This window comes from Perognathus longimembris, chromosome 10, assembly GCF_023159225.1.
Source record: "Perognathus longimembris pacificus isolate PPM17 chromosome 10, ASM2315922v1, whole genome shotgun sequence".
NCBI lineage: Eukaryota > Metazoa > Chordata > Mammalia > Rodentia > Heteromyidae > Perognathus > Perognathus longimembris.
In genome coordinates, this window is record NC_063170.1 from 34,231,822 (window position 1) to 34,257,888 (window position 26,067).

The 26,067-nt window shown below is 39.3% G+C and overlaps 1 protein-coding gene across 8 annotated transcripts in view; it reads left to right on the forward strand.

The window, feature by feature from the left end:
- Erc2 (ELKS/RAB6-interacting/CAST family member 2) overlaps window positions 1-26,067 on the forward strand; it is a 973,754-nt gene that overhangs the window by 591,498 nt on the left and 356,189 nt on the right. For all 8 annotated transcript variants that reach the window (XR_007212331.1, XM_048355798.1, XM_048355799.1 and 5 more), the window contains exon 13: window positions 3,195-3,355. Coding sequence is in view for 7 of the 8 variants with exons in the window: in XM_048355798.1 (XP_048211755.1) it covers window positions 3,195-3,355 (161 nt within the window). In the remaining variant the exon portion in view is untranslated. The remainder of the gene's footprint in view (window positions 1-3,194; window positions 3,356-26,067) is intronic.

Consider the following 26,067-nt stretch of genomic DNA (forward strand, 5'->3'; position numbering starts at 1 on the left):
AAGGACCAATGGCTCAAGAGGTAGGGTACTTATATAGCATGCATGAGTCTCACATTCAATCCCTATTACCAAAAAAAAAAGATAAATTAGAAGACACACAGTCAAAACATCTGAAAAAAGTCAAAAGAACAGCTTAATTCTTTAAAACTTTTATTATTTAAGTAGTTGTATAAAAGTTGCACTTAAAAAAGCAGTTTATGAATATATCTTGATCGATGTCCCCCCTTTCAACATTCTCACCCTCCCTACCCCATTCTTAATTTTGTTGGATAGACATAGGATTTTTAAAATAATTTATTTATTTATTGTCAGAGTTGTACACAGTGCCTTAAGTCCACAGGATTTTTGCCTGCTCTTTTTTCCCTCTTCTCTTCACTCATCTACCCTTTTCACCTCAGCCCCACCTGCTTCCTGGTGTTCTATTTTGCTGAACTTTGACATAATTTTTCCAAATCTTTCTACTTCTTTACAAATGGCATAATATCATTTCTAATGGATGAATAACATTCTATTATGTATGTATACCACATTTTCTTGATCCATTTGTCCATTGAGAGGCATCTGGGTTGATTCCATGCATTGGCTATATTGAATAGTACTGCAATAAACCCAGTTATGCTGGTGGTTTTACTGTATCCTGGTTTGTAATCTTTTGGGTAAATGCCCAGATATAGAATTACTATATTATAGGTCAGTTTTATGTTTAATTTTTTGAGGTACCTTCACACTGCTTTCCAGAAGGTAAACTTATTTACATTCCTACCAACACTATATAAGGGTTCTCCTTTTGGCCACATCCTGCATTATTGTTTGTTTTCTTGATGATGGCCATCCTGTCTTGATAGGTATAGAACACTGAATTTAGGCAGAAACTATAGACATTCCCTGGTAAACTGAGACTCTGGCAGTAAATATGTGTGAAAGGTTTATAGGGATCTGAGACCATTTATTCTGCATGGTCCACAGTGTGCAGTAATTCCGACTAGAGACACCAGCAGTAGGATAAGCAGGGAGCCTTCAGCAGTGGCACTGCTTCCAGAGTGTCAAGAATAACACACTCTCATCTGACTCCTGGTATTTACTATGTTAGGGGCCAGTGGCATCTCTATCAGTTAAAAGACCAGATGACATCATCTGGATTCTGAGGTTCCTCATGTAATATTGCTGAACAACAGTCAATACTCGAAAATATGATCATTTACAGTTGGAATCATATAAAAGTAACTCATGTCTGCTGTAAGCAATCTGGTGGCAGCTGATCTAAGAACCTATAAAAGTAGTTTAGTAATCCTGGGATTATAGCTTTCTAACAATTCAGCTTCAACAAATGAGAAAGGAACCAGCCAATGAGAATTCCTGAGACCCTCTCTTCCTTGGAATCAGCAATATGTTCAAAATAAAGAACAATTTGTAACAAGAAGTGCATCTGGAGTGCCCTGGCCAGGGGGTGTGGGCAGGCTCTCTTAATGGGTCCTTAGAATGACCATAGCTGTGATTTTGACACTGCTATTGAGTCAATAAAAAGAAAAAAAATAGGAACAAAAGAAGAAAACTACAACCTGACCCTGGCCTCATCATGTACTGCTTTCTAGAAGAGCTTCTACTCATATTTGTGATATTCTGTGAGCGTATATGAGAAATTAAAAAGAGTTTTTGTTTTTAAATTTATGTCTTTGTAACATTAAAATTATTCTAAAGTTAAACAAGTGGGGTTCTGACTTGCATAGCTTTTTCTTTATATTCTTTGCTTTCTAAACTTTTCTTCGTTTGGGCCTTGACTTAAATTACATGGCCATTAAGTTTTCTTTTTTCAAAAAATATCAGGACAAGGGCTGGGGATATAGCCTAGTGGCAAGAGTGCCTGCCTCGGATACACGAGGCCCTAAGTTCGATTCCCCAGCACCACATATACAGAAAACGGCCAGAAGCGGCGCTGTGGCTCAAGTGGCAGAGTGCTAGCCTTGAGCGGGAAGAAGCCAGGGACAGTGCTCAGGCCCTGAGTCCAAGGCCCACGACTGGCCAAAAAAAGTATATATATATCAGGACAAAAGATAGGGTTTCCTAAATCCTAAAAGCAAATAATTTACTTTGCTTGTGAACCTTACTCATGATTCTGAATACATTCCAGGTAAACTGCAGAAATTGTATAGAAAGTCTTTATGAACTTAATATGCCATTGCCACATTATGAAGGATATTCAATTGACTTGGGTGATGGATGAATCCATGCTGCCAGGTTGAGCTGGACAGGCTGGCTTGGAAACCTACACATCAGCTCTGGGATCTAGATGCCTGGAACCATGGTTGTGAATCAGTAGGATGTGTGCAGCCTGCATGTGTATGTGCAGTGATGTCATTTCACCAGCTTGCTCCATAGAAGTCACTGGAGCATGACTATACACATGAACTCTCTTGGTTGTGTGTGGGATTGAAAAGTCCCCCATGGTTTGAGGAGGGTAAGACTTTGCCTTAGGACTCCGTGGTCAATTTTGGGGGACCTAATTGAAAACTCTGGACATCTGATCATCTGGCTTGTTTGTACAGTGTATTAGCACCCTATAAAAGTTACATGTCATTTATTTCAAGTTTAGAACCCTCTCAAACTTCAGGGGCAAACCAAACTTGAACCTTTTGTGGCTGGAATTTTGTTTACTTTTGGCCAACCCTTGCTTCCTGAATGTCAGTCAGGGAGGTGAGGTAGGAGGGGCTTCTGAAGCTTCATGGACATCAAATAGCTCTAGCCAAACAAAATTTTGATAGGGTAAAACATGAATGAATCTGAAACATGTCAGTTAACTTCCTGTCAAAGTACCCTGAATCTGAAACACAGAAGTAAATTATGCCTGGCAAAATGCATTTTGAGTGCCTCCCTCTTCCAACTGTGAAGAACTGTTTTGAGATTTTCAAACACAACTTGAAATTGGTCAGGCTGCCCATCTCTCCCCAAAACTTCTCATAAATGCATTACATAATCTCTTTAAAGATATTATTGGACAATTTAAATGAATGTCAACCTTGGAGAAATTTGTCTATTTCTTAAGTGTGAATCATTTATTATTAACCAGTGACAGTGGAAAAAATGGGCCCGTGACACAGTGAGAGCATCTGTGGTCATGTTGTCAGGCACAGGGTACAGGACATGCCTTGTGCTTAATGGAAGGAGAAATCACACACACAGCTCCTTGTACCTTTCAGATAGAGGAGCTAATGAATGCCTTGGAGAAGACCAGACAAGAACTGGATGCCACCAAAGCCCGTCTTGCCTCGACACAGCAGTCCCTAGCAGAAAAGGAAGCACACTTGGCTAACCTCCGGGTCGAGAGGCGAAAACAGCTGGAGGAGATCCTGGAGATGAAGTGAGTATCCATTTTCACATTTCTGGTGTTTCTTCGTCTCTCTTTGAGGGCAGGAAAGAGGAATGGCTAGAGAAGGTAAAGAAAGAGCACATAGACTGAATTATTTAGCTAAATACTACATTAATCACTCCTGAGATATTTTCTTTCTTTTTTTAAGTTAAAACTTTGCTGTCTCAATTTGCACATTTTCTCTCACATATATGTGAAAAAGTAAATATGTAGGTATTCATCAGTAGATTTTCTGTGTTTTACAAATAGTAAATATATAGGTATTCATCATTAGATTTTCTGTGATTCATGGATAGTGCTGGGATTTCTAGATCTGTTGCAAAAGTCTGAGTCAATGAAGAGATGTAAGCCTCATTAAGCACGATGGTAATTTGAATGCTGACAAAAGTTAAGGGATCCTGGTAAGAACAAGACCCTATTTCATAAACAACCAGCACCAAAGAGGGCTAGAAGTGTGTCTCTGTGGTACTCCTGCCTAGCAAGTATAAGGGTCTGAGTTCAAACCCTAGTACTTCCAAAACTAATAGTAATAAATACAGAAAAATCTCTTTGACATTAAAAAAAGAGTTATGGGAAAACTTTTCTGAGGGGATACTTCCCAATTGTGACTGCAACTTTGCTAACTATATTGTTTTCATTTGTGTACAGTGTTTAGTTTGTATTGTACTGCTTTTTATAGTCTCAAGGTTGGCATCTTGTTTGGAAAACAGAACTCAGATTTGCTGGATTGTGAAAGTGTCTTTCTCTCCCTTTCCCTCCTCTCTCTCCTTCCCTTCTTCCCCCTCCTTTCCCTCTTACCCTCTCCCTCTCTCTTCTTCACCCCCTCCCCACAACTGCACTACCACCACCATTACTACCATGGTGGGGAAAGTGGGGAGTTGAGAAAGTAAAGGAAAAGATTGGATTGAAACTAATTGCTTTAAACACACACACACACACACACACACACACATACACACACACACACACACACAAACTAGTCATCAGTAAAGCAGGTCTCCGTACTGGAAAATGGTCCTCCCTGTGGTCTTGGGACACAGCCACTGACAAAAGTCTCTTACTTCACTTTCAAAATGAAATAATCGCATCATAGGTGAACATGGAAAAGAAAATTACTCAGCAATTTTAATAATAAATTGCAGTATACTTGTTCTAAAGAACCAGTCAAGAAATAGCCATCTCTATTCATTGTAAAATGAAATAATCAAAAAGATATAATTTAAATCCTACTTCCTTCCACAATAAGGAAATGCACAATGTGGAAATGCACATACTTGTGGCATCTAAAGCCTGGAACAGATTTCAAAATTGGTGGCTAGGTATGGGAGAATGACCTTATGGTGACCCGTAAGTCTTACACATGGTTAACATTAAACCCAGAAAACTTAGATCATGGAAAATATGGAATGAAATATTTTGAAGGATTTAATAATGAGAGCAAAAACTTTTATGCCTCCTCAACTACCTCAGTTTCTCCAAGACCAAAAGATAAATGAGTTTTTTCTTCACATACAAACTAGCATTGTTTCTAATAAAATATGATATAATAAAAGTATATAGTATTATAGGTAGTTTAGAGATGAGGGAACTGACCCACAGAGAGATTCAAATAGTTTTTTCAACGCCATCTGGCCAGGAGTAAAACCAAGTCTTCTACCTTAGGCATCCTTTCTATTAGCTCACTTTCTTTTGGAGCTTTTGTGAAATTCATCAGGCCTGGAACTTTTGTCTGCCTGGGTCTCTGCAGAAATCTTGCTACCATTAGTAGTGCAGAGCATATGGTAGGTAGGTGCTCAGTAACTGTTGATCTAGCAGTTAGGTGGAATGTTGTGATTGGAATCTTGTGTAGCTGAGAAGTATTTCAAGCAATTGTGACATTGCTACCTTGTTCAATGATTTATTGATAATAGCCAGGAAGCCTACTGATGTTTTAACAATAGGGATGCTGTGATGCTTTTCTTCTCATTTGCTCTACTTTTGCCAGTATGAAGTTTTGCATTAGCTGCAGCCTAGTTGTTCTCATTGTTCCCAGAAATTGCCAGGTTAATTTTAACTTCCTGAAATGATATGCCATTGCAAAGCAACTTTTGTTATTTCCTATTTAAGAAGGAGGATGTGTTCCCAAGGTCATAGAGAAACAAGTATGCTGGTTTGGGAGCCATTAGACCTACCTTAGAATCCTGTTCTTCCCAATTGGTAGCTGCATGACTTAGGTGAAATGCCTTTCACTTTGCTGACCCTCTAGTCTCCTCCTGTAATGACATGCATGGGTAAGATGTGAGGAGAGGTACTTAGCAGAGGGATTGGCACATGGAAAATGATATATAGATATGTGTAAATGGCTCTATCAGCCAATGCAAATATGTCGTTGTTTAATATACTTGGTGAGGAGTATCATTTATCTGGAATCTGGATTTATTTTTCTAAAACATTGAACCTTTTCCATGTGTACGTTTTCCCACTTAATTTCATGATTTCAGATAGCACCTAACTAAGACTTCTTTTGGTAAAATGCTACATTATTGCTGAAGTGCTTAATCTTCTGACACTGCAAAATAAATACAAAATTCCTCTGTTAATTCTCTTGGTAAAAGTAACAAAGCCCTGCTTCATTAAGTCCAATATGGAACCCATCCATTATTTAACAAGCACAGAAACCCAACTTATAGACTCCCTGTTGGGGACCAGGGAAGGACACAAGTACAGAGAAAATGTATATTCATCACTGGTTTTATTGAACATGATTTTTAAGCTAAATTGACTTATTAGTTACTAGACATTGACTGAGTGAATATAACTTAGTGGGAACAACCAGATATGTATTGGGGTGGGGTTTTTTTGTTTGTTTGTTTTTGTTGGTCGTGGGCCTTGAACTCTGGGGCTGGGCACTGTCCTTGAGCTGGCTTTGAACCACGATCCTCAGCTCTCAGCCTCCCAAGTAGTTAGTATTACAGGTGTAAGCCACCATTGCCTGGCAATGTGTAGTGTTATTATTGATATTTTTACCATTCTTTTCCAGGACTTGTGGGTTTTTCATTCAACTAGTATCCACCATGCTATTCTCTTTAGCCAGGTCTACCCAGACTTCAAACTTAATTGGACAGGAAAGGCTAAACTCTATAAGAGACCAAATCAAGAAAAAGGTGGTAAGATCTGATCATAACTCAAGTTTTGTTTCATTCCCTGGAGATTATTTTTGGGTATCTCAACTTTGTGTTCAGCAAAATGGAATACTTGCTCTGCCTACTCAACAGAAGTGGTAAGGTCAGAAGTTTTTAAAGTATAGGACTAAAATGAATATAAATCAGCATATGTGAAAGTACTTTGAAAGATAAAAGAGGCTTTTAAAAGGAGAAGTGGTGTCTGTTAAATCCATTGCAAAATCAAATGACATTGAATTTTAGAATTGGAAGGCATCTGGGTCTACTCTGTGCTTGCATAGGACCCTCAACCACATAACTACTAACAAGGAGTCTGCCAGTCTCTGGTGAATAGCATTCTCATTGGAGGCCATGACTTTGTGAGGCCATGTTCATTTCCTATGGCTCATGCAGGTAGTTCATTTGACCTTATATCATATGATCTTTCCCCTTGTCTTAGCTTTTGGTTAACTGCAAAGAACTTCCCTGAGCCTCATTTATATGACAGATGCCTTTAATATATTTGTTAGGTAACTGTTTGCTTTTGCAGAAAAGGAAATATCTAGAAGCATTGTACATTTTTAAATAGTCATTCCTAAGCTGGACACTGGTGGTTCATACCTGTAATTCTACCTACTCAGGAAGCAAAGATCTAAAAGATTGTCATTCAAAGCTAGACTGAGCAGAAAACGCTGCAAAACTCTATCTCCTTTGCTGGCAATTTGTGAGCAAAAAAGCTGAGCTGAAGATGTGGCTCAAGTGGTAGAACATTGTTTTAGCATGCATGCAAGCCAAGCAAGCAAAAGACCCTGAGATCAAATCCCAATACCATCATTCTCCCACATCTCTTACAATACTGCTCATCCCCTCAATTTACCTAGCTTCATTTTCACATACCTACACTGAATATTTCTGACTGCATTTGCCTACCCTGAAAGAAGTGACATTGATCAAGATGCTGTTTAGCCATTGCACTGGTATGTGTGTGTCTTGCCATGTATATAAATTTGTAAATCTCCCAGTGCAATTGAGCCACAGGCGTGTTCTACTATCACAAAGACCTCTGATCCTAGTTTTTGCAAGCCACATCCATCCCTGGCTGTTTCAGTTTTACCCTGACTCCTGTTTGATGCCATATCATTTTGAGTCATGTGCCATACTGACATGAGTTTTCCTTTGCCATTCCTTTTTGGTGGGCTGAGAACTATCCTTTTATTTTAAATTTAGACTAGATTTAGGAGAGAATACCAATTTCTCATTATATGATTTTATCTAATTTATAGTGGAATTTCCTTTTAAAATTGGATACTCAGATTCTGTCACATTTGAGGAATGAAAGAATTAATTAACAAAGCTTATAGCTCATACTGAGCATCTACTATTTGAAGGCACTGTTGGTGAGCTATCTGGACCTTGAGACCTTATCAAGCTTGCCTTTTTAGTAAAATGAGTGATGAAAATGAACAAATAAAAGATAAGTAGATAAATAATTTTTGTATAATCAAAGTATTTGTAATCCCACTTAGAAAGACATTTTCAAAAGTAAGTACACTCTTGGCTATTTAAGATAAAGAGGGACATGGACCGTGTGTGTGTGTGTGTGTGTGTGTGTGTGTGTGTGTGTGTACACGTGCACATGTGCATGTGTGCGCCTGTGCCTTCCTTGTCCTCTGACAAGACATGAGATCACTCGGAAGAAAGGCCTCTGAATTTATTTCACATTGGAGGTCTTCCTCCTGACAACCATTTTCTTAATTGGAGTCTTGTTGGTTAATGTTGTTAAGTTCAAGTCATTGTAAGTGCTAGGCATTGTACCCATACTGGAAAGAACTAACAATTCTCAACTATATATTTTAATAAGAGACATATATTCACTTTTTCCTATGTATAGATTATCCCTTTACTTTAAAACTGTCCAAGGCCTCTTGCTAAAACATTTCAGATTGGTTCATCTTTGTTACATATGCCTCCATTTGAAAGGAATTTTACTAAAAGACTATTAAGATCGTCATTCTGTATGTTTGGTTTTATTAGTACCAGCTTAATAAGCTTATATTCCAGTAACCAAAGTTCAATTATTTAATTTGTGACAAGTGAATTTGATATCTGTGGCTAATAGGAATTGAAGGCCATGAGAGAAAGTACTTAAAATTTGTGTGCATTTTTTCAGATGATATAAACTTCCATAGTTATTTAACAGACAGGCAGCCTAACTGAAAATTTTCATTGAGTATGAAATAGTGAGTTGAATAAGGGTTTTGTAGCTAGTTTACAGTCACATCGTTTGAGTTGGATCTTTTGGAGTTTTTTGTGATGGCTTCCATGCTTCAACATTTTAAGTGGGCCTCTCCAGTTTAAACTCATCTGACAATGTGCAACACATCTTAATTTCCTGAGCTTTGTTAAATTGTAGATGTCTGCAGATAGCCTTGCAAACTTTTGTATACACTGGGTTATTTTAGAACACTTACGGTAAGGTAAGGCAGCAGCATTATTCCGTGGGTGCCTTTGATCTGGGATCCTTTCTGAGAGCCACTCATTAGGTAAGTACTCTTCAAAGGAGAGGCAGCATGCAGAAAATGATAAAAATCAATTTATTCTTTACTTCATGCCAACCTAGAAAAGACAAATCACATTTCCTTAGGGAAGAATCCTAAGTGCCTGGCAATTTGCACAGGATAAATGGAGCCTGGGAGAGGAGTTTTGAAGGCAATGGTTACTTAAAATTGATAAACTCAGGTGCAAGGCTGTTGTATTATGTTACAGAGTCTTATGTGGGATTGAGTGAAACTATGCATTTGTGAAAAAGTAATTTTTAAGCCACAAAAAGCTGTAATTATGTATTATGTTACTATTAATGGACACATTCCTTGCAAGTAGCATATACTGATCTTCAAATTACAACTTAACTTTATGGATTCATTAATTTTCTTTCTTGCTACACTATAATTCTCTAACCAGTGATTGTTTAGAAAAAATGTGGATGCATCCTGTTTTCAAAATATTAATTACCATGGTCAAATATTCTGGAATGTCCTAGTCTGCCTGTTCCTGTCCACTACGTGCACTTTTCTGAAAGGTATTGAGTTACCTGGAACACAGATGAAACCAGTCCAGTTTCCTAAATTCTTGCAGATGGAGGCACAGAGGGAGAGAATGAATATCATGAATAATGGCTCATTCAAAATTGATTTGGGTTTGGGTTGCAGCAATGATTTAAGTGCACAGTTGCTTGCCACTCATGATTTGTTTCTCTCTCCTAATCCTGAAATTGGCAGCTTTGAGTTCAAAACAGAACACAAAACATTTGGTGTATACACAATTTATAGTGGATAAATGAAATGTAACTGTAAAAAAACAACTTTAGAAGTGTGAAATGTTTTAGTTAGTTCACATTGCAAGAACAGAAAACTCCAAATAGAAGCTCATATAAGATCTTCTTCCGTCTTGATACTTTGCCATTCTAGCATTTGGCTTCTACCTCATGAACAAGCCAGTGGCCTCCATTCCAACTATCCAGTCTATGATCCCACTGACAGAAAGAAGAAAAAAAAAAAAAGGGAAACCCCTACCCTATGAGTTGCACATACTATCATCAACCTCTGAGTCAGCTAACTGTTCAGTAAACAGTTCTTGAGCATCTGCCCTGTGCAAGGGCTGTTCTTTGCCCTAGACACTTATCTACTTGTTTTTCTAAGTGGACAAGAACCCTGAAGAAAAATCTTCCTGCTCATGGAGCTTGTATTTTTTAAAGTTTCAAGTTATAAGTCACATGGCCACACTTAGCCTCAAGACAAGCAGGGAAATATAGCCCTTAGCTGAGTAGATCACACCCCACTAACATTCTGAGAATCTAGTTCCTGGGAAGGAAGGGGAAAAGTGATGTTGGAAGCAGTCAGTTGTCTCTGATAACAAGAAAAAAGGGACCGTCAACTGTAGCTTACCATCTCACTGAGGATCAGAAGCTACTTTCCAACCGTGCCTTTAGAGAGAATACTCCTTTTTTGCTTTGTTTGGATTTGTTTTTCTTTTTGTTTTGTTGGCTTACAGCAGTTATACAGAAGGGCATGTCATTGTTACATTTCCATATATTAGAGAGAATATTCCCAAGAGGCATTTTCTTATATGTGTGTTTATCTAGAGTATATCAGAATTCATTTCTGGATACCATGGGTTGGTAAATCATGGGACTCATGTTACAACAAACAAATTGAAGAACACCTGAAAATCTCAACATGGTTAGGATAACTGACAGGTGAACAAGGTTACATCTAAAGAAAACAAATGTTTCTTTCAGCTATTATGGGGTGACATGTAAAAATAGAAGTTGTTTTAATATATGCTGCCTCAGAAAATTGTGATGAACCAGGAATGTGGACTTAAGGAAGAAACTTGTCTGTCAATAGAAAACAGCTTTGTAGCAGTAGAAACCCTTGTACCTATTCTGAATTCCTCCCAAGTTGGGGGAGGGGCGAGATGATCTTCAAAACCCCTTCCATTGTGGAGTACTATGTATAGTTCCAGTAAGTAAATGGCCGGAAACATAGTTGAAACTTAGGAGTAGCTAAGATCTTCTCTTCATCGAGGAACTCCATTTAAATGCAGAAACTTATGCCAAAGTAAACATATAATGTTTGGTTTGAGACACTGCCCCAGTTCTAGCATCACAATACAATTCCTCCATATTTTGTGATAGCCTTCTGATCATAATACTCTCTGGATATGAGAAATATGAGCCAAGCAGCAATGTGTTTCATGAGTCACAGGAGGAAAAGAGTTGGAATGGATTAAATTGTATGTCAAACAGAATCAAGAGCCCTGCCCAGTCCTACCAAGAGGAATATATTATCTCTGATCAACATGCCTTTAGAGAAGCAAAGCAGCCCAGGTACAGGTGTTGTTCGGTACCAGCAGTTGGGCAATGGGATTCATCTTGCCAGTGATCACTTATGAAGTGCCACCACCTCCTGCGATTGAGGTGAGGTGGAATATGTGATATGCTACCAGTGCAGACATGGAGGTTCTGGTGCCTAGAACTCAAATACAAGTCTTTTTATCTTAGTCATTGTGTGCACGGTCATCTATCTGGTGAGAAACTTGGAGAGGAGGGGATCATTGCCAGAACTTAAAGTCCAAGATTAGTAAGATCAGTTCTGAGTAAATAGTAGAACCCCTGGGTAGACAGGTGTGTCCTCCAGTTAGCCTTGGAAAGCAGGTTGGGTATGACAGGAGCAAGAGGAGATAGGAAGAGAATTAGTTGGAGACCTTTGAAGTCAGCTTCCTTATCTTGAAACAAAGTTGCAGGCCACATTATCTTTTGGCTCAAATGTGCTGCATATATAGTTTTAATAGTGAAAAATGTCAGTCAAAAGAGCCCTTAGCTTGGTGGTTTTTAATGGAAATAAAAACATTTTCTGAGCTAGAGAAGTATAGGCTTTCAGCTTAAATAATCATAATCATCAGTTAAATAATCTAAATGCTTGTGAGTTGTAGAGCTTTAGTAATTCCAAGCATCATACTTCATGTTATCTTTATCCTTGGGGCCCCCACATGGGGGCTAGGAAAGGTCAACTAGTAAGAAAAGGGAAGAGAAATCTGCAGGCCTTGATACCTCCTGGAACATGACAAGGCAAAAGGAGCATTGTGGCCCTTTCTCCCAATCCAAGAGCAACATTGTGTTGGAGGAAATCTGAGAAGTACTTGATGGAACATTACAGGAGGCATTGCCAGCTTTAACTCCCCCAGGAAAGGGCTGAGAAGCCATATCACACAAAGGAACAGACAGTAAGAAGGTCCCATATCAAGGCTTGAAACAAGAATGTCCTTGTGCAGTGAGCAGGGCCCTCAGGACTTGAATTCATGGCTTGAATCTGCAGGGTTGTAGCATGGGAAGTACAGGCAAACCTGATGCCATCTCTCCAGTTATGAATAGGACTCTGGACTCAGATGAACACTCTAATATTCTTGGATTCTCTGAAACCAGAGCTTGCAACCTGATGTGAATCCCCACCTCTCCCAAGAGAACATTTGGAAAAGTCAGGAGACATTTTGGCTGTTAGAGGAGAACTGGTACTGAAATCTAGTGAGTGGAGGCCACTGATGCTGTTAAGCACCCTACAATATACCTAGGAAAGTCTCTGTCAATCTGATTTACTCAGCCCAAATTCCAGTTATACTGAGGCTGAGAAAGCCTTCTATAGACTTCCTTTTTAGGTCTAGTGTTTCTTAAACTAGGGAAGAGAGATAAGGTTCTTATCTCTGATTTAACTTGACTTACTTTCTAAAAGAACTCTCAGGGCATGTTTTCTCCATTCAGGATCATGATCAGGCCCAGTGGGTGTGGTAGCTTGGGGATATCTTATATAGAGAGGATTTTAAACTGCTGATCCTAGCTTTCCTCCCTCTCCCTCCGAATTGTCACAGGTCTCAGATACAGACCCAAAGAAGACTTAGCTTCCTACGTGATAGAAACTGTATGAGACCCTGAAGATTTATAGCATCAATGCCTGACATTGAGGAGACCACACAATCCTAGCTGGGCCCTGGTGGCTCAAGCCTATAATCCTAGCTACTCAGGATGCTGAGAACTAAGGATCTTGGTTTGAAACCAGGCTGAGCAGGAAAGTCTGTGAGACTCTTACCTACTCACAAAAAGCCAGATGGTGCTGTTGCTCAAAGTGTCAGAGCACTAGCATTGAGCATAAAAAGCTACGGATAACACCCAGACCCTGAGTTCAAGTTCCCCCCCGCCAAGAAAAAGGGCAGGAGAGACCACACAATCTTGTCTAGCTCCCGTATTGCATTATTCTTTAACCTGTAGATCTCCACAGGCCTCAGCTTTCTTGCCTCCAGATGAAGGGTATGAAGTCGGACTGTTCTCAAGAACTAGGTAATCCTATAACTTTATACACAATTGGAGCAGCCCTTCTTAATTCATCTCTTACTTCCATTTGCCCTTTCCTTTATTGACATCCCTCTAGGTAGCCAGTTCTTTGATGAGGAAAACATTTCTGACCCACTGATTCACCATCAGCAAGGCTCCCTTTCTGGCTGAATCCTGGTCAGGTCTGGGTCCAACACAAAGCTGCAAGGATGGGAGGAGAGAAAGCTTAATGGAATTTTCTCCAGTTCCCTCTGTGGCTTTGTGCCATATCTGGGGTGGAAAGGACTTCCCTCTCAGTAGTGCTGGCTCACAGCTTCAGTGACACCAGGATTAGCTTTTTCCTCCCCTCCTCCCTGCAGCCTGATATATAGTGAAGGCTCCCCACTGTTGCTAGTTTCTGGGTGCCTTAGCCTTTGTTTCACTAACCCTGTCCATGCCTCTTTCTGAAGCCCCTACATTGAAGCCTCCTCATTGAAACCATCTGTGGGGAATTCCATTTTCTTCTTGACCTAGACTGGCACAGAGGCAAAGCCATGGTACCTTAGGTCAGATAGGGAAGATTTGTTTGAATTATTTAAGAAACTGTTGCTAGAAAATGTTTATATTTCCCATACTAAATAATTTGTGGGAAAGGGAATAGATGATTTGATGCTAAAGTCAAAACACCAAAAGAAAGTCACCATTCTGGGGTTTTCTAAAACCAAATGGTTTTCAAATAATTCTTCTTCCTGACTGAGTGCTGCACCCCCACCTTACAAAGACATGGGGCTGAGGTTTCCCAAGTTAGCTTCCATCTCAAGCTTGTGAAAACAGAACCTGCCCCTGCCATAGCAGAGGAAAGCATGGGGAAATTGGTTTGCTGAAAAGCAGAGATTCTTGAGATAGAAGGAAGGAGCCTTCACCTTATTCAAGACATTGTTGGTTTCCACGAGGGTCCTCATGTTTGTGGGATTTTTGTGGCCACAAAACATGATGTACTGAGGTACAGGCCATGCATGCCTTCTGGGTCCTTTGGTGGTTTGGTTACTCACCTGTTCATGGAGGATGTCATATTGGATAGTCAGATCTTCCTTGAGAAAATGGACATGTTTATTGGGACCAGCACAACAAAGGAATGCCTAATAAAAGAGTTAGAAATCTGAATGAAGAAATACAGTGTAGACAAGCCTGCCAAAAAGGAGAGATACAGGGAGTTGTAAGAATACCTTGAAGGCACCCAGAGTATGTGACTATGGACCCTGATGTGTTGCATAGTTGTATAGGAGAGCATCAAATGAAGGGACAGAGTTGGGGAGGGAGTTGAACACATTTCAAGAGGAAGGGACTTGTTTGTGCAAAGGGCCAGTAGCAGAGGACACTTACCTGAATTACCTAGTTCATAAGAGACTAGCAAGGTAAAGCACAGAGATCCCCAGGAACCCAGGATTAGTTGAGCCTAGATATATTGGCAGAGGCCAGCTACTTATGGCCTCACTGCCATAGTCAGATTTTTTATGTTTATCCTAAGGATAGGAACTTAAATGAATGGAAATGATAGGATTGCATCATACATTGAAAATAATGAAAAGCAATTACAGTGTACTTAGCATGTGCCAGATATTTTAAAGGAGCTTTGCTTACAACTTTTGAAATCTTAACAAATTCCAGGATAGATGGTTACCCCCTCTTTTTTTGCATATGGAAAAGAGGATGAGCAGAGGTTAAGTAGCTCACAGTAGTCATATGGCAAAGGCTGTCCTTGGGGCACTTGAACTTCTTGGGCCTGTCATGTAGCCTGACCATATGCATGGCGATCACTATGCCTTGCTGTTCCTGGCTTCTGCTCAGAGAGTGAATTTGGGTCAGTCATACTAGTTAGAAGCTGCTACAGCCTTCCTGGTAGAGAAAACAGGCCTAGAACAGTAACAGTGGGTGAAGAGAACAGAGAAGTAGAAGACTAGGATTTAGGTACAAAATAACCTTCTTAAGGGTTAAGATTGCCTACAGAATGAGGGAGATAGGTGGCCCTTTTTCCTTTTCCTTACCTTTCTTCCTGCCAGCTCTGCCTTCCTCTCATATGAGGGAAGAGGGAGTTAATTAGTTCGGGGCCCCACTGACATTGGGGTGGGGCTGTCCTGTGTTTAGTAGTATCCCTGACTTCTGCTCATTAGTATCAAAGCCCCTCTTACAGTTATGACAATAAAAAATGTTTGCAAACATTTCCAGAAGTTCCCGGAAGGCAGAATCACCCCATGGTTGAGAACTGCGTATTGGTCTTTGCCAGTGTACATTTGTAGGTTCATACTTGCCTTCGCCAGAATTGTAGCGTGGCTCATGTCCAGCACCTCCAGAGGTGGGTGGGCTAAGACTGCACAGATGCAGGGGCATAGAAGGGAGTCTTTTCTACCCAATACAAGGCCTTGACTGGATGGACACTTGACTATCATTCAGAGTCCCTTTCTTTATTGTGATGACATAAATTTTCATAGTGTACTGTCATGCTTGGGCATTGCATGTACATTATATTTCCTAAATAATTCCAAAACTTTCCTTTGCAGACTTAACATTTGCTTAAGACTCTTTCAAATGCTAATGTTCAAAGGAAAAGAGAGTTTTAAAGTAATTTAGGTCAATTGACAGTTCTCTACAAATTCATATACTTTTTTTTTTTTTGGTGCTGGTTCTGGGACTTGAACTCATGGCTTGGGTACGGTCCCTGCACTTTTTTTTCCCTCAAAGCTAGCACTCTACTACTTGAGCCGCAGCTCTACTTTCAGCTTTTTGGTGATAAATTGGAGATACGAGTCTTGTTGACTTTCTTGCCTGGGCTGGCTTGGAAACAGGACCCTCAGATCTCAGCCTCCTGAGTAGCTAGGACTTTAGGCATGAGCTACTGGCACTCGGCCAAAGTGTTGTATTATAGAAACAGCTGTGAGACTGCCCCTCACTGCAGTTTTCTGTAGGTATCTGGGGAGAACATGCATTTCCTGAAGGAGGTATGGTTGTCAGGCTGGTATTGATGGGCAGTGTCTCTTCTACCTCTGTTTAACAGTTGGATATTCCTATGTGAATCCCAAAGAGTTTGAGTACTTTTCTGTGTATGTGCCAGTACAAGGACTTGAACTCAGGACCTCTTACTCAGCTTTTTTGCTCACAGCTGGTGTTTTGCCATCTGAGCAATACCTCCGGTTTAGCATTTTGCTGGTTAATGAGATGGAATCTCACAGACTTCTCTGCCTGGGTTGGCTTCAAACTCAGATCCTTCTTCAGATTACTGAGTAGCTAGGATTACGAGCGTGAGCCACAGGCACTAAGTTATATTTTAATGTTAATTATATGAAAAAGTATAATGAATCCTTATGTGCCCTTCAACCAACCTCAACAATTATTCATCTCATTGCCAATCCCCACCCCTGTCTCTGGATTATTTTGAAGCAAATCCCAGACATTATATCATTCATCTATAAATACTTGAGTATAAACATTATTTTTTCAGATAAACATTTGGACACTAAATTATAAACACTTCAAGGTAGAAGGGAATTCTTTCTTTTTTAACAGAAAACAAAATTTATTTCTTTTTTATTGTCCCCATAGAACTCCTTTCTTACTTCAGTTACTAAAATATAGATAAGATTCTAGCCCATAATTGCATTTCCTTGGAATTTTTTTATTACATGGTTATACAAAGAGGTTACAATTGTATATGTCAGGTTATGATTACAGTATGTCTTGATCATTGACACCCCTTCCATCAGTCTCAGTGGAAGGGTAATTCTAATGAGGGCTTTTTCTTATAATGTTGGGACCCCATGGGACCCAAATATGATTTTTTAAACGTTGCAAAAAAGCAAAATGGATGATCTGATGGTATTGTGTGGAGGAACCAGAAAGATTTATACCAGTAGACTCAATCAGATTTTTGCTCTGTTTTCTGTCATTTGTTTAAGTCTTCGTGTTCCCAGAGTTAATATAGTCTCTTCATTACCTGTTAGTAATTATTGATATTTCTACAAAAAAATCCTTGAAGGCAAGGCCAGTCCTTGATCCTGTCTCTTTTCAAGTACTTGGCTTAAATGCTAACAAATAACTTTCAAAGTGTGTGAATTTGAACTCGCCACATGCTCTATAGTTTTGTGGATTTGGGTTGATCTTGGATCTTTGATACAGAAAATGATGCCCAGTTAAACTCATTTATGAGATTAAGTTTCTTAATCTCTGGGAAGTGTGAGCATATTCACTTAGTGTTTTCATTAATGATCACATCAGCATCCCTCCATTTTGTTGGAAACAAATACATTTCTAAGGGTTGCTTTTAAGTATCAATTTAGCTATCATTTTTGAACAATAACTGTGGATGCTGATCCAAACATGGCTCAGACATAGTCTCTGCTTTCCAGAACTCTAGTATGAGTATTTGAATCAATTGCACATCCAAACTCATCAGCATTTTTTTATTTAAGAGAGGTCCTGGGATGGCTTTCCTACCTAAACATCCCTTCATTGGGTTAGTGTGGAATATCTTTTGGATTGAGTGAGATGTTTATCTTGGGCTTGGCCTTCAAATTTGGTTGCTGTGGAGGAGGATGGCTCAGAAGGTGTGTGAGCTGGGTAAGAGACTTGGTCAGCATTCTAGCTGTGGCTGCAGTAAAAGCTGGGGAGCCAAGTTGTCCAAGGAAAGGTAGGAATAATGAATCTAGGAGCCCTCCACCAATGTACACTTTATGTCCATCATGTCTCAGCTGCCAGTTGGCAAGACTGGGCAGTGACAAAAGGCATTTCCATAGCAACTCAGTATTTCATAGCATTGACCCTTAATCCTCAACATCACCTCTGACTGTGGTATGTTAACCTCCATCCAGCCCCTGGGGTGATAAAGTATTTATTAGCTCGGGGCAAAAATCCTTAGGACTTAGGAAAGTAGAGGAAAGATTATCTGAGTTTGTATCTTGGCTCTATTTTTACTGTCCTGATAGATCTTGCCAAGTGTGTAATTGGCATTATGTTCCCGGTAGAGTTCTGGGGATTCAATGCCTCAATACATATAAAACTGCCCAAATCTGCTACTTAGTGTCATAGTTTCTCTCATTTGTGATGACTAGAATATGTCTAGGATATTCTTAGCAAAAGATCACAATAGTCCAATAGCTATGTGCATATGATCATATAAAATGATGCTTATTGACATTAACTCCAAGAAATGGAAACAATATTTTTTTTCAGTGTACTGTTTGCAATTCTTTCTTCTTTCTTTTATTCTTTTTTTCCCTCTGGTTTTTTCCCTGTTGTCACTGTTTTTTTATTTCTGCACCCTTTGTCTTCTTTTTAATCTTATTTGATTCGGGGGAGGGAAGGGGGATAACTTGAGGAAGTGAAGGTTGGGACAGAAGGTGAACACATGCAACAGTGATAATCACTAGACACTAAGTTGGAAATGGGGGGTGGGGGACTGGTGGCTTACTTATGTAACTATAACCCAGCTAATCATCATCTTTATAATAAAAAAATTACCAAGAGAAAACACTCTACCTTTTAAAAAGTTTACCTTTTAATAAACTCTTATTTCCTTGATCATTTACCTCCCTCATGTTAGGTTCTTTTCCATTTTGCCACTGAAAGATTCATAGGCCTTGATTATCTAAGGCAGGTCTCCTGTCTCCTCTTCTCAGTACCCTCCATGGCTGCTGAGTTTACTCGCCTCCATGCTAAAAGTGTTCCTTTCCTCTCTCTTCTCTTCTAACAGGTTTTAAGGACCTCTTCAGGTGGCCCATGCGTCCTTTCCCTGCATATTCCACAAGTAGCTATTGAGCATATTTTAATGGTTAGGCCTTGTGTTTGGCCTTGGTGCCATGGCTTCTGCCTTGTGGAACCCACTCTGCAATGAGCAAGCCTGTTATATGAGCTAGTGATTTCTGTGCTGATGGTAAATGGTCTGATTCAGAAAGTTCTAGGTGTTATGTGGTATCTGTACAAATTGGAAGGAAGCATAGGGGTTGTGGAAGCCTCCAGGATGAGGGACATATCAACTAAGATGTGGGAACTGAACGAAGTAAGTAAAGGAGGGGTGAGGGGTGTAGAAGTAATATTTCTTTGAGTCCCACACCAGATATTCATTTGACCGATAAAAGGAATTCAGTGATTGAACTGATGGATGGGATCTTGCTAAAAAGTCCAAAACAGTTCTGGAAGTTTCTGGTGAGATTGGTCATTTATATAGTGGGGGAAAGTCATGCCCATACATTTGCAGTAAGAGTCTACCACACTTTTTTTGACTCCTAACAAAATCTATGCCTTAATAAATAGACAGCTTGCCAAGCACTGATAGATTATACCTAATAATCCTAGCATCTTAGGAGGTTGAGATCTGAGGATTGAGATTCAAAGCTAGTCTGAGCAGAAACATCCATAGCTCTATTATCTCCAGCTAACTAGCAAAAATCTGGAAGTGGAGATATGGCTCAAGTGGTAGAGCACCAGCCTTGAGTAAAAAGCCAAGTCACAAAACGAGACCCTGAGTTCCACCCCAGTACTGACAATCATCTAATCAAACGATTGATCCATCAATAAAAGGTTCCCTTCTAAGCAGGGCTAAAATCACCCCCTTTCTCCTCCATCCTTACATTGTATTTGACTTATGTGCCCCCTAAATGACTAATCCAAGTCATTTTTCCCAGGCTATCTTAGCAGATTCTCTCTCTACAGTAGAGCATGACACGGTTCATGTTCTCATCTATCAGCTGTAACTGGATAGTGAATCAATGGCATTGCCTCTCCTCCATGTTGGCATTAGAAATAATTTATTTACATGTTAATAATAAGGACATATTTTTATAAAATAAAATACACAATGAAAGAGGCTCCCAGAGTTGGTCTGAACTTTTGCAGGGGAGAGACTAAGCTTAGAAGATATGTCAAACTCCAACTTGGAGTTAAGCTATTTTTAATGCAATAAAAGTGTACAGTTAAAAATCTGTGGCAAGTTTGAACTACTTTCCATTGCATAATCTAATATTTCACTATTTTAATATTTGAAATCATACAATGATTTTTCAAAAGAATATAAAACCTAAGGAAAAGTACAGTTCACTCCTGCCAAGGTTGACCTCAACAAAAACGAGCCTCTGTTCCCTTAGCATCTCTGCAAACATGGGTTCTTTAAGTTCTATTAACCAAAGGAATAGTAGTGCTGAGACTTAGAGGAAGGAGTTGGTGTTTTTATTGAGCAATTGTGGGTGGAAGACCAGAAGTGCTGTACAGGCCTCTGATGGCAAAGGACTATCCACCATGATCTGCACAGGAGGGCTGCCAACGTGTGTTGCCAGGGATTTCTGTTGTCTTTGTCTTTCTATCTGCCTTCTTTTCTTTTTCAAACTATTATCTAAAAATGACTGTTGTCTCCTGGAACTCTCTTGGCACCATTAACTGGCCTCACTAGCACCCAGAGTAGAGCTGATTAACCACAGGCTCCAAGATTTTTAAATCTGATTCCTAGAACAATCCAGCACAAATCCCTGGCCTCTGAGGCACAGATTGCATTACAATCAGCTCTCTGTATTTTAAGCACAGCCTTACTGTTGAAGATTCAGAGTTTGACTGTGCATGTGTGTGTGTATGCATACACACACCTCACATGTATTTCATTTAGGAACCTTCTGATGAGCCCTACAGATGCAGAGATTACTTCATTTTACACTCAGTGGACTAAGCCAGGCGTGGTGGTATATACCTGTAATCACAGAAATTGGGAAGTGGAGGCAGGGGATTGTGACTGAAGGCCAGGTTAGCATGCAAAGTCAGACCTTGTCTAAAAAGAAACTAAGGAGCTATCTAGAAATGTACACATGGTCAATAATGCAGGAGAGAAGAGATTATATCACTATCATCATATGAGGGTAAAATAACTATGGAGAATTATTTGTGCTGGCCAATCTCAAATTCTGAGAATGTCAGGTATTTTAACAGTACAGTAGATTAGATAGAATTGATTCATGTGTTATCACTGTTCAAGATGTGGGTAAAAGACTCATGTTTGTATAGGACAAGTATTTCCTTTTCGGTGATTTTAGAAATGACTAAAAGGGGAAGGTAAAAGGTTGCCACATGGCTGTAGCACTCTCCCTCCCTCAGGAAAGGAAAGGCCTTTGGCTGTAGTTCTCTCTCTCCCTTAGGAAAGGAAAGGCCTTTGGCTGTAGCACTCTCTCTCCCTCAGGAAAGGAAAAACCCTCGGCTGTAGTGCTCTCTCTCCCGGTTTCATCTCACAGCCTAGTTGTTCTCCAGAGGCCCTTGGGTAGCAGGGTGGACTGGTTGCTCACACACAGGCATGAGCGGCTTTGTGCCAGGTTTTCCAATTTCTTAATGCAAACTGAGAGTCAGCCTTCCTTTCCAAGAGGAATCCTCGACAGATAAACTAACTGGACTGTCCTCTACAGAAGAAAACACAACAAAACAAAAAAGGGACAATCAGAACACATTCAAAAGAACCCCATGTGCAGTCACATTCCAAAGGGCCATCACTGGTGCATCTCTTGCTGATATAATGACCAAAGGGAATCAGAAACCAGAAGTTAGAAAGGCTCAGCAAGAACAAGCTATCAGGGCTGCCAAGAAAGCAAGCATCCAAGAAGACAGCAATGGCTGCTGCAAAGGTTCCCCACAAAGGCTGCACCTAAGCAAAAGATTGTAAATCCTGTGAAGGTTTCTGCTCCTGGAGGTGGTGGAAAACACTAGTTTGGTAGATCACACTTTGCAATAAAAATCTATCTGTAACTCTTTAAAAAAATGGCCAATAGTAGCGACATTACATCTTTTTCCATATCTTAAAAAAATCAAGAATAAGTGATATTTGCTGTGAAGCAGTTTTAGCTCTTAAACAATAGAAATTACATATGCATATTATGATAAATACTAACTAGCCAAAGGAAGCATTTATTCAAGAAGAAGGTTACCATTTTGAATTTGTTTTTGCTTTTAACCTCTTTTATGCACACATTTGACATGTAAGTAAGTGATTGTACTTTGTTCATTTTTCATCTAATTTTTCTTGGCTGTTATAAAAAATGATTTTTCTCTAAAATTGAATAAAAGGTATAGTACCGATACAACCATTGGGGGAGAAGGAAGCTCTGCAGGTTATGATTGGAACTTACAACCAAGATTTAACTGTCCCAATCAAAGCCTGAAACACTTGTGAACCAACCTCTGTTCAGCCTGTTACCTGGTTGTTGTTGCAAATATGGGCAATGTTTAGGTAAGTGTTGGTAAATTCATGTTTTATTGGGGAAGAGAGAGTTAAGGAAAGAAGTGAAGAGCAGATAAGGAGAGACAACACAACAGTGGAGAAAGAAGGGAAAAGGAAAGGCATGAAGAAGGGAGGAGGGGAGACGAGGACAGAAAGGGAGAAGAGGAAATCATACCTTCAAAACAAGAAATAACTACCATTGAATGTTTAATATTTAAAATATAGAAAACGTTCAATACAATGATGAAGATATTATGAGACAACAACTCCTATTTCTGAATAATTTTGCTAGTGTTTATAGTGACTTGATGATAAACAAGCTTTTAGAGTTTGTTAGATTCTTCCTATATAAAATTATCTGGAAATTTTGAATGTCAGGTTGCTCCCTAATATGTTCAAGAGAAATCACATCTAATCATTGTTTCCACTTACGAAGAAACTATGGGCTGAGGCATGACAAACATAGTAGAATGTATATCTACTAATAAGTGTAAGACTCAGAGTTCAAATACCATATGGTTCTCTCCCCTTCAAAGGAAGAAAGAGCAGCCTAATGGTAACATTACACACACACACTGAGGAGACTATTTTCTTGAGACCTTCCAAATTATATGTACAGAGCTCTTTCATATCATCCAAAACAATCAACTGAAAATGGATCAGAGACCTAAATGTAAGAGGAAAAATACAACATTGCTATAATAAATTATAGACATAATTCTTAATGAATATGCGATAGACCAAAGCACTTTTAGATATAGTCCCAAAAGCACTAATGATAAATAGATTCTAATACCAAAGGATTAAATTTAATATTATTAAAAATATTATATCAATAGGATAATATAATACCAATAGGATAAATACAATACCATAGAAACTAAGGACAAACAGGATGAACTTCATTGCAAAGTATTGTCCTTCAAAGAATATCAAGAACAGATGACTCAAAAATGGGGAAAATTTGCAAATCAAGTCTCTGTTAAGATTCTGTGTCGAGTATGTGAAAACTTACAACTCAGGACTGGGAATGTGGCTTAGCAGTAGAGTGCTTGCCTAGCATGCACGAGGCCCTCAGTTTGATTCCTCAGCACCACATACACAGAAAAAGCTGGAAGTGACACTGTGTCTCAAGAGGTAGAGTGCTAGCCTTAAGCAAAAAGAAGCCAGGGACAGTGCTCAGGCCCTAAGTCCAAGCCCCCGGACTGGCAAAAAAAAAAAAAAAAAAAAACCCCAAAAAAAAAAAAAAAAACACAAAAACTTACAAGTCAGTGGTAACAATTCAAATAACCGTTTTAAAAGTGGTCAGAAGCTGCTGGGTGCTGGACTCAAGCCTATATATAATCCTAGCTACTCAAGAAGCTGAGATCTGAGGATCGCAATTCAAAGCCAGACAGAGCAGAAAAGAAAGTCTGTGAGACTCTTACCTCCAATTAACCACCTGAACACCGGAAGTGGAGCTGTGGCTTAAATTAGTAGAGTGTTAGCCTTGAGCAAAAGAACTCAAGGATAGCACTCATGCTCTGAATTCAAGCCACAATCTGAAAAAAAAAAATGGTTGGGGGAAGGAGATAAACACACTAAAAGATAGATCAAAACCATTATTTAGGGAACTAGAAATCAAAACCAAATGATACCACTTTACATTGACTTGGATGAATATAAGAACAAAGATAGAATAACAAGTGTTAGTGAAGATATGGAGAAAATGAAACTTTCACACGTTTGCTGATGTGATTGTAAAATAGCACAGCTACTTTAGACATCAGTCCAAGGGTTCTTTAGAATGTTAAATGTGGGGTTCTCACAAGTTGAAGCATTTCCACTCCTAGGCATATATACTTGAAAGAAATGAAGTACATACAGCCCCACAAACACTTGCTTGTACCAAGTTCATAGAAGCGTCATATATGACAGCTGGAAAATATAAATAATGCAAATGGTAAACTGATGTCAACTTGATATTCAAAATATGATATATCCATATAATAGAAAATTATTTGATAGGATAAAAGAAATGAAGTACTGATAGATGCTGTACATGGAAAACCTTGAAAACATATTCAGTGAAAGAAGCCAATTACAAAAGACCACATAGTGTATGATCCAATTTTATATGGCAGGTATAAAGAGAAAAAAACAGATGCATATAGGAGAATGTGTGGAGGTTATGAGATTTGGTTTTGGAGTGATGATATTTACTAAGAAATCAATTGTAATCATGATTTCATAACTCTGTGATGCCCTAAAACCCACTAAATTATAGGCTTTAAATGATTGGGTTGTTATTTATATGTGAATGTATCAATAAAGCAATTAAAGGAGTTCTTCACAGTGCTATGAAATGTAAAAACACATATAGGTTATAGCCCATTCCCATGTTTACAACCTACTGGAAGTTAAAATATATGTTTAGTTATTAGAAATATCAGTTCACCACCTCAATATTATTTTAGCTCCATTCCCATGTTCATTTACAACCTATTAGAAGTAAAGTATATGTTTAGTTATTAGAAATATTGGATGAGAGCCTCAAGATTATTTTTTTAGCTCCACAGCCAATGAATGCCCCATCACAAGGGAAAGGCACTGGCATCAAAGGCAATGGCTCCAGCAAATAGAGATCACAACTTACCCATTTGAACTCAACCAGTATTTATTGTGAGTCCCCTATAGGTAGCAGGCCCAGTAATTGCAGCTGCAAGTAGACAGGCATGATTGTGGAATTAGGTAATTATGTTTAACCAAGTACATACTGAGGACTTTTTCTTTGGTTCCACAGAAATGAGAGAAACTGATCTGTCCTGTGAGGACAAGAGAGTTTAAATAGTGATACTTATACTGGATCTTAAAGAATGAATAGGAGTTCAATAGGTGAATAAATGTAAATGTCTTAGAGGAGTTGGTAAAAAGAACTAAGTAAGTGCTTACTGAACAGGAAGATGTGGTAATGAAGATGGGAGTGGTCTAGTCTTGATAGTGGTGATGGACAACGAGAATAAAATGGTATGATGGCGATACCCCTGGCCATGAAGGTGGTGGTGACCGTGATGTCACCAGTGATGATGATGCTGGTGATGACGATGGTGATGCTGGAGTAATGTCCCAAAGGTGATGGCCAATGTGGTTGTGCTGCTGGTAGTGATGACAACAATGATGCTAATGGTGGATATGGTTCTGTGGAGTCTGAGTCTCCTGGGGCATCTAAGGGACTCGTTTCCAGGAGCCTGAAAACTATAGGCTCTAAGCTGCAAGTGGTGGAAAGGGACACCTATTTCTAGCCAGTGCTTTACTCTCTGGTCAGTTATTACCTTTCAGGTTAGTGGTTTGCTATAAAATTTGTGCTCATGTCTGCAGGTAGAGTCAAGCTTACTAGTAGTTAATGGGTCATTGGCCTTGAACCTCTGCCCAGTGACCCTCACTCTGCTATCAGTACACTCATGTCAGTAATATTTAGGAAGAC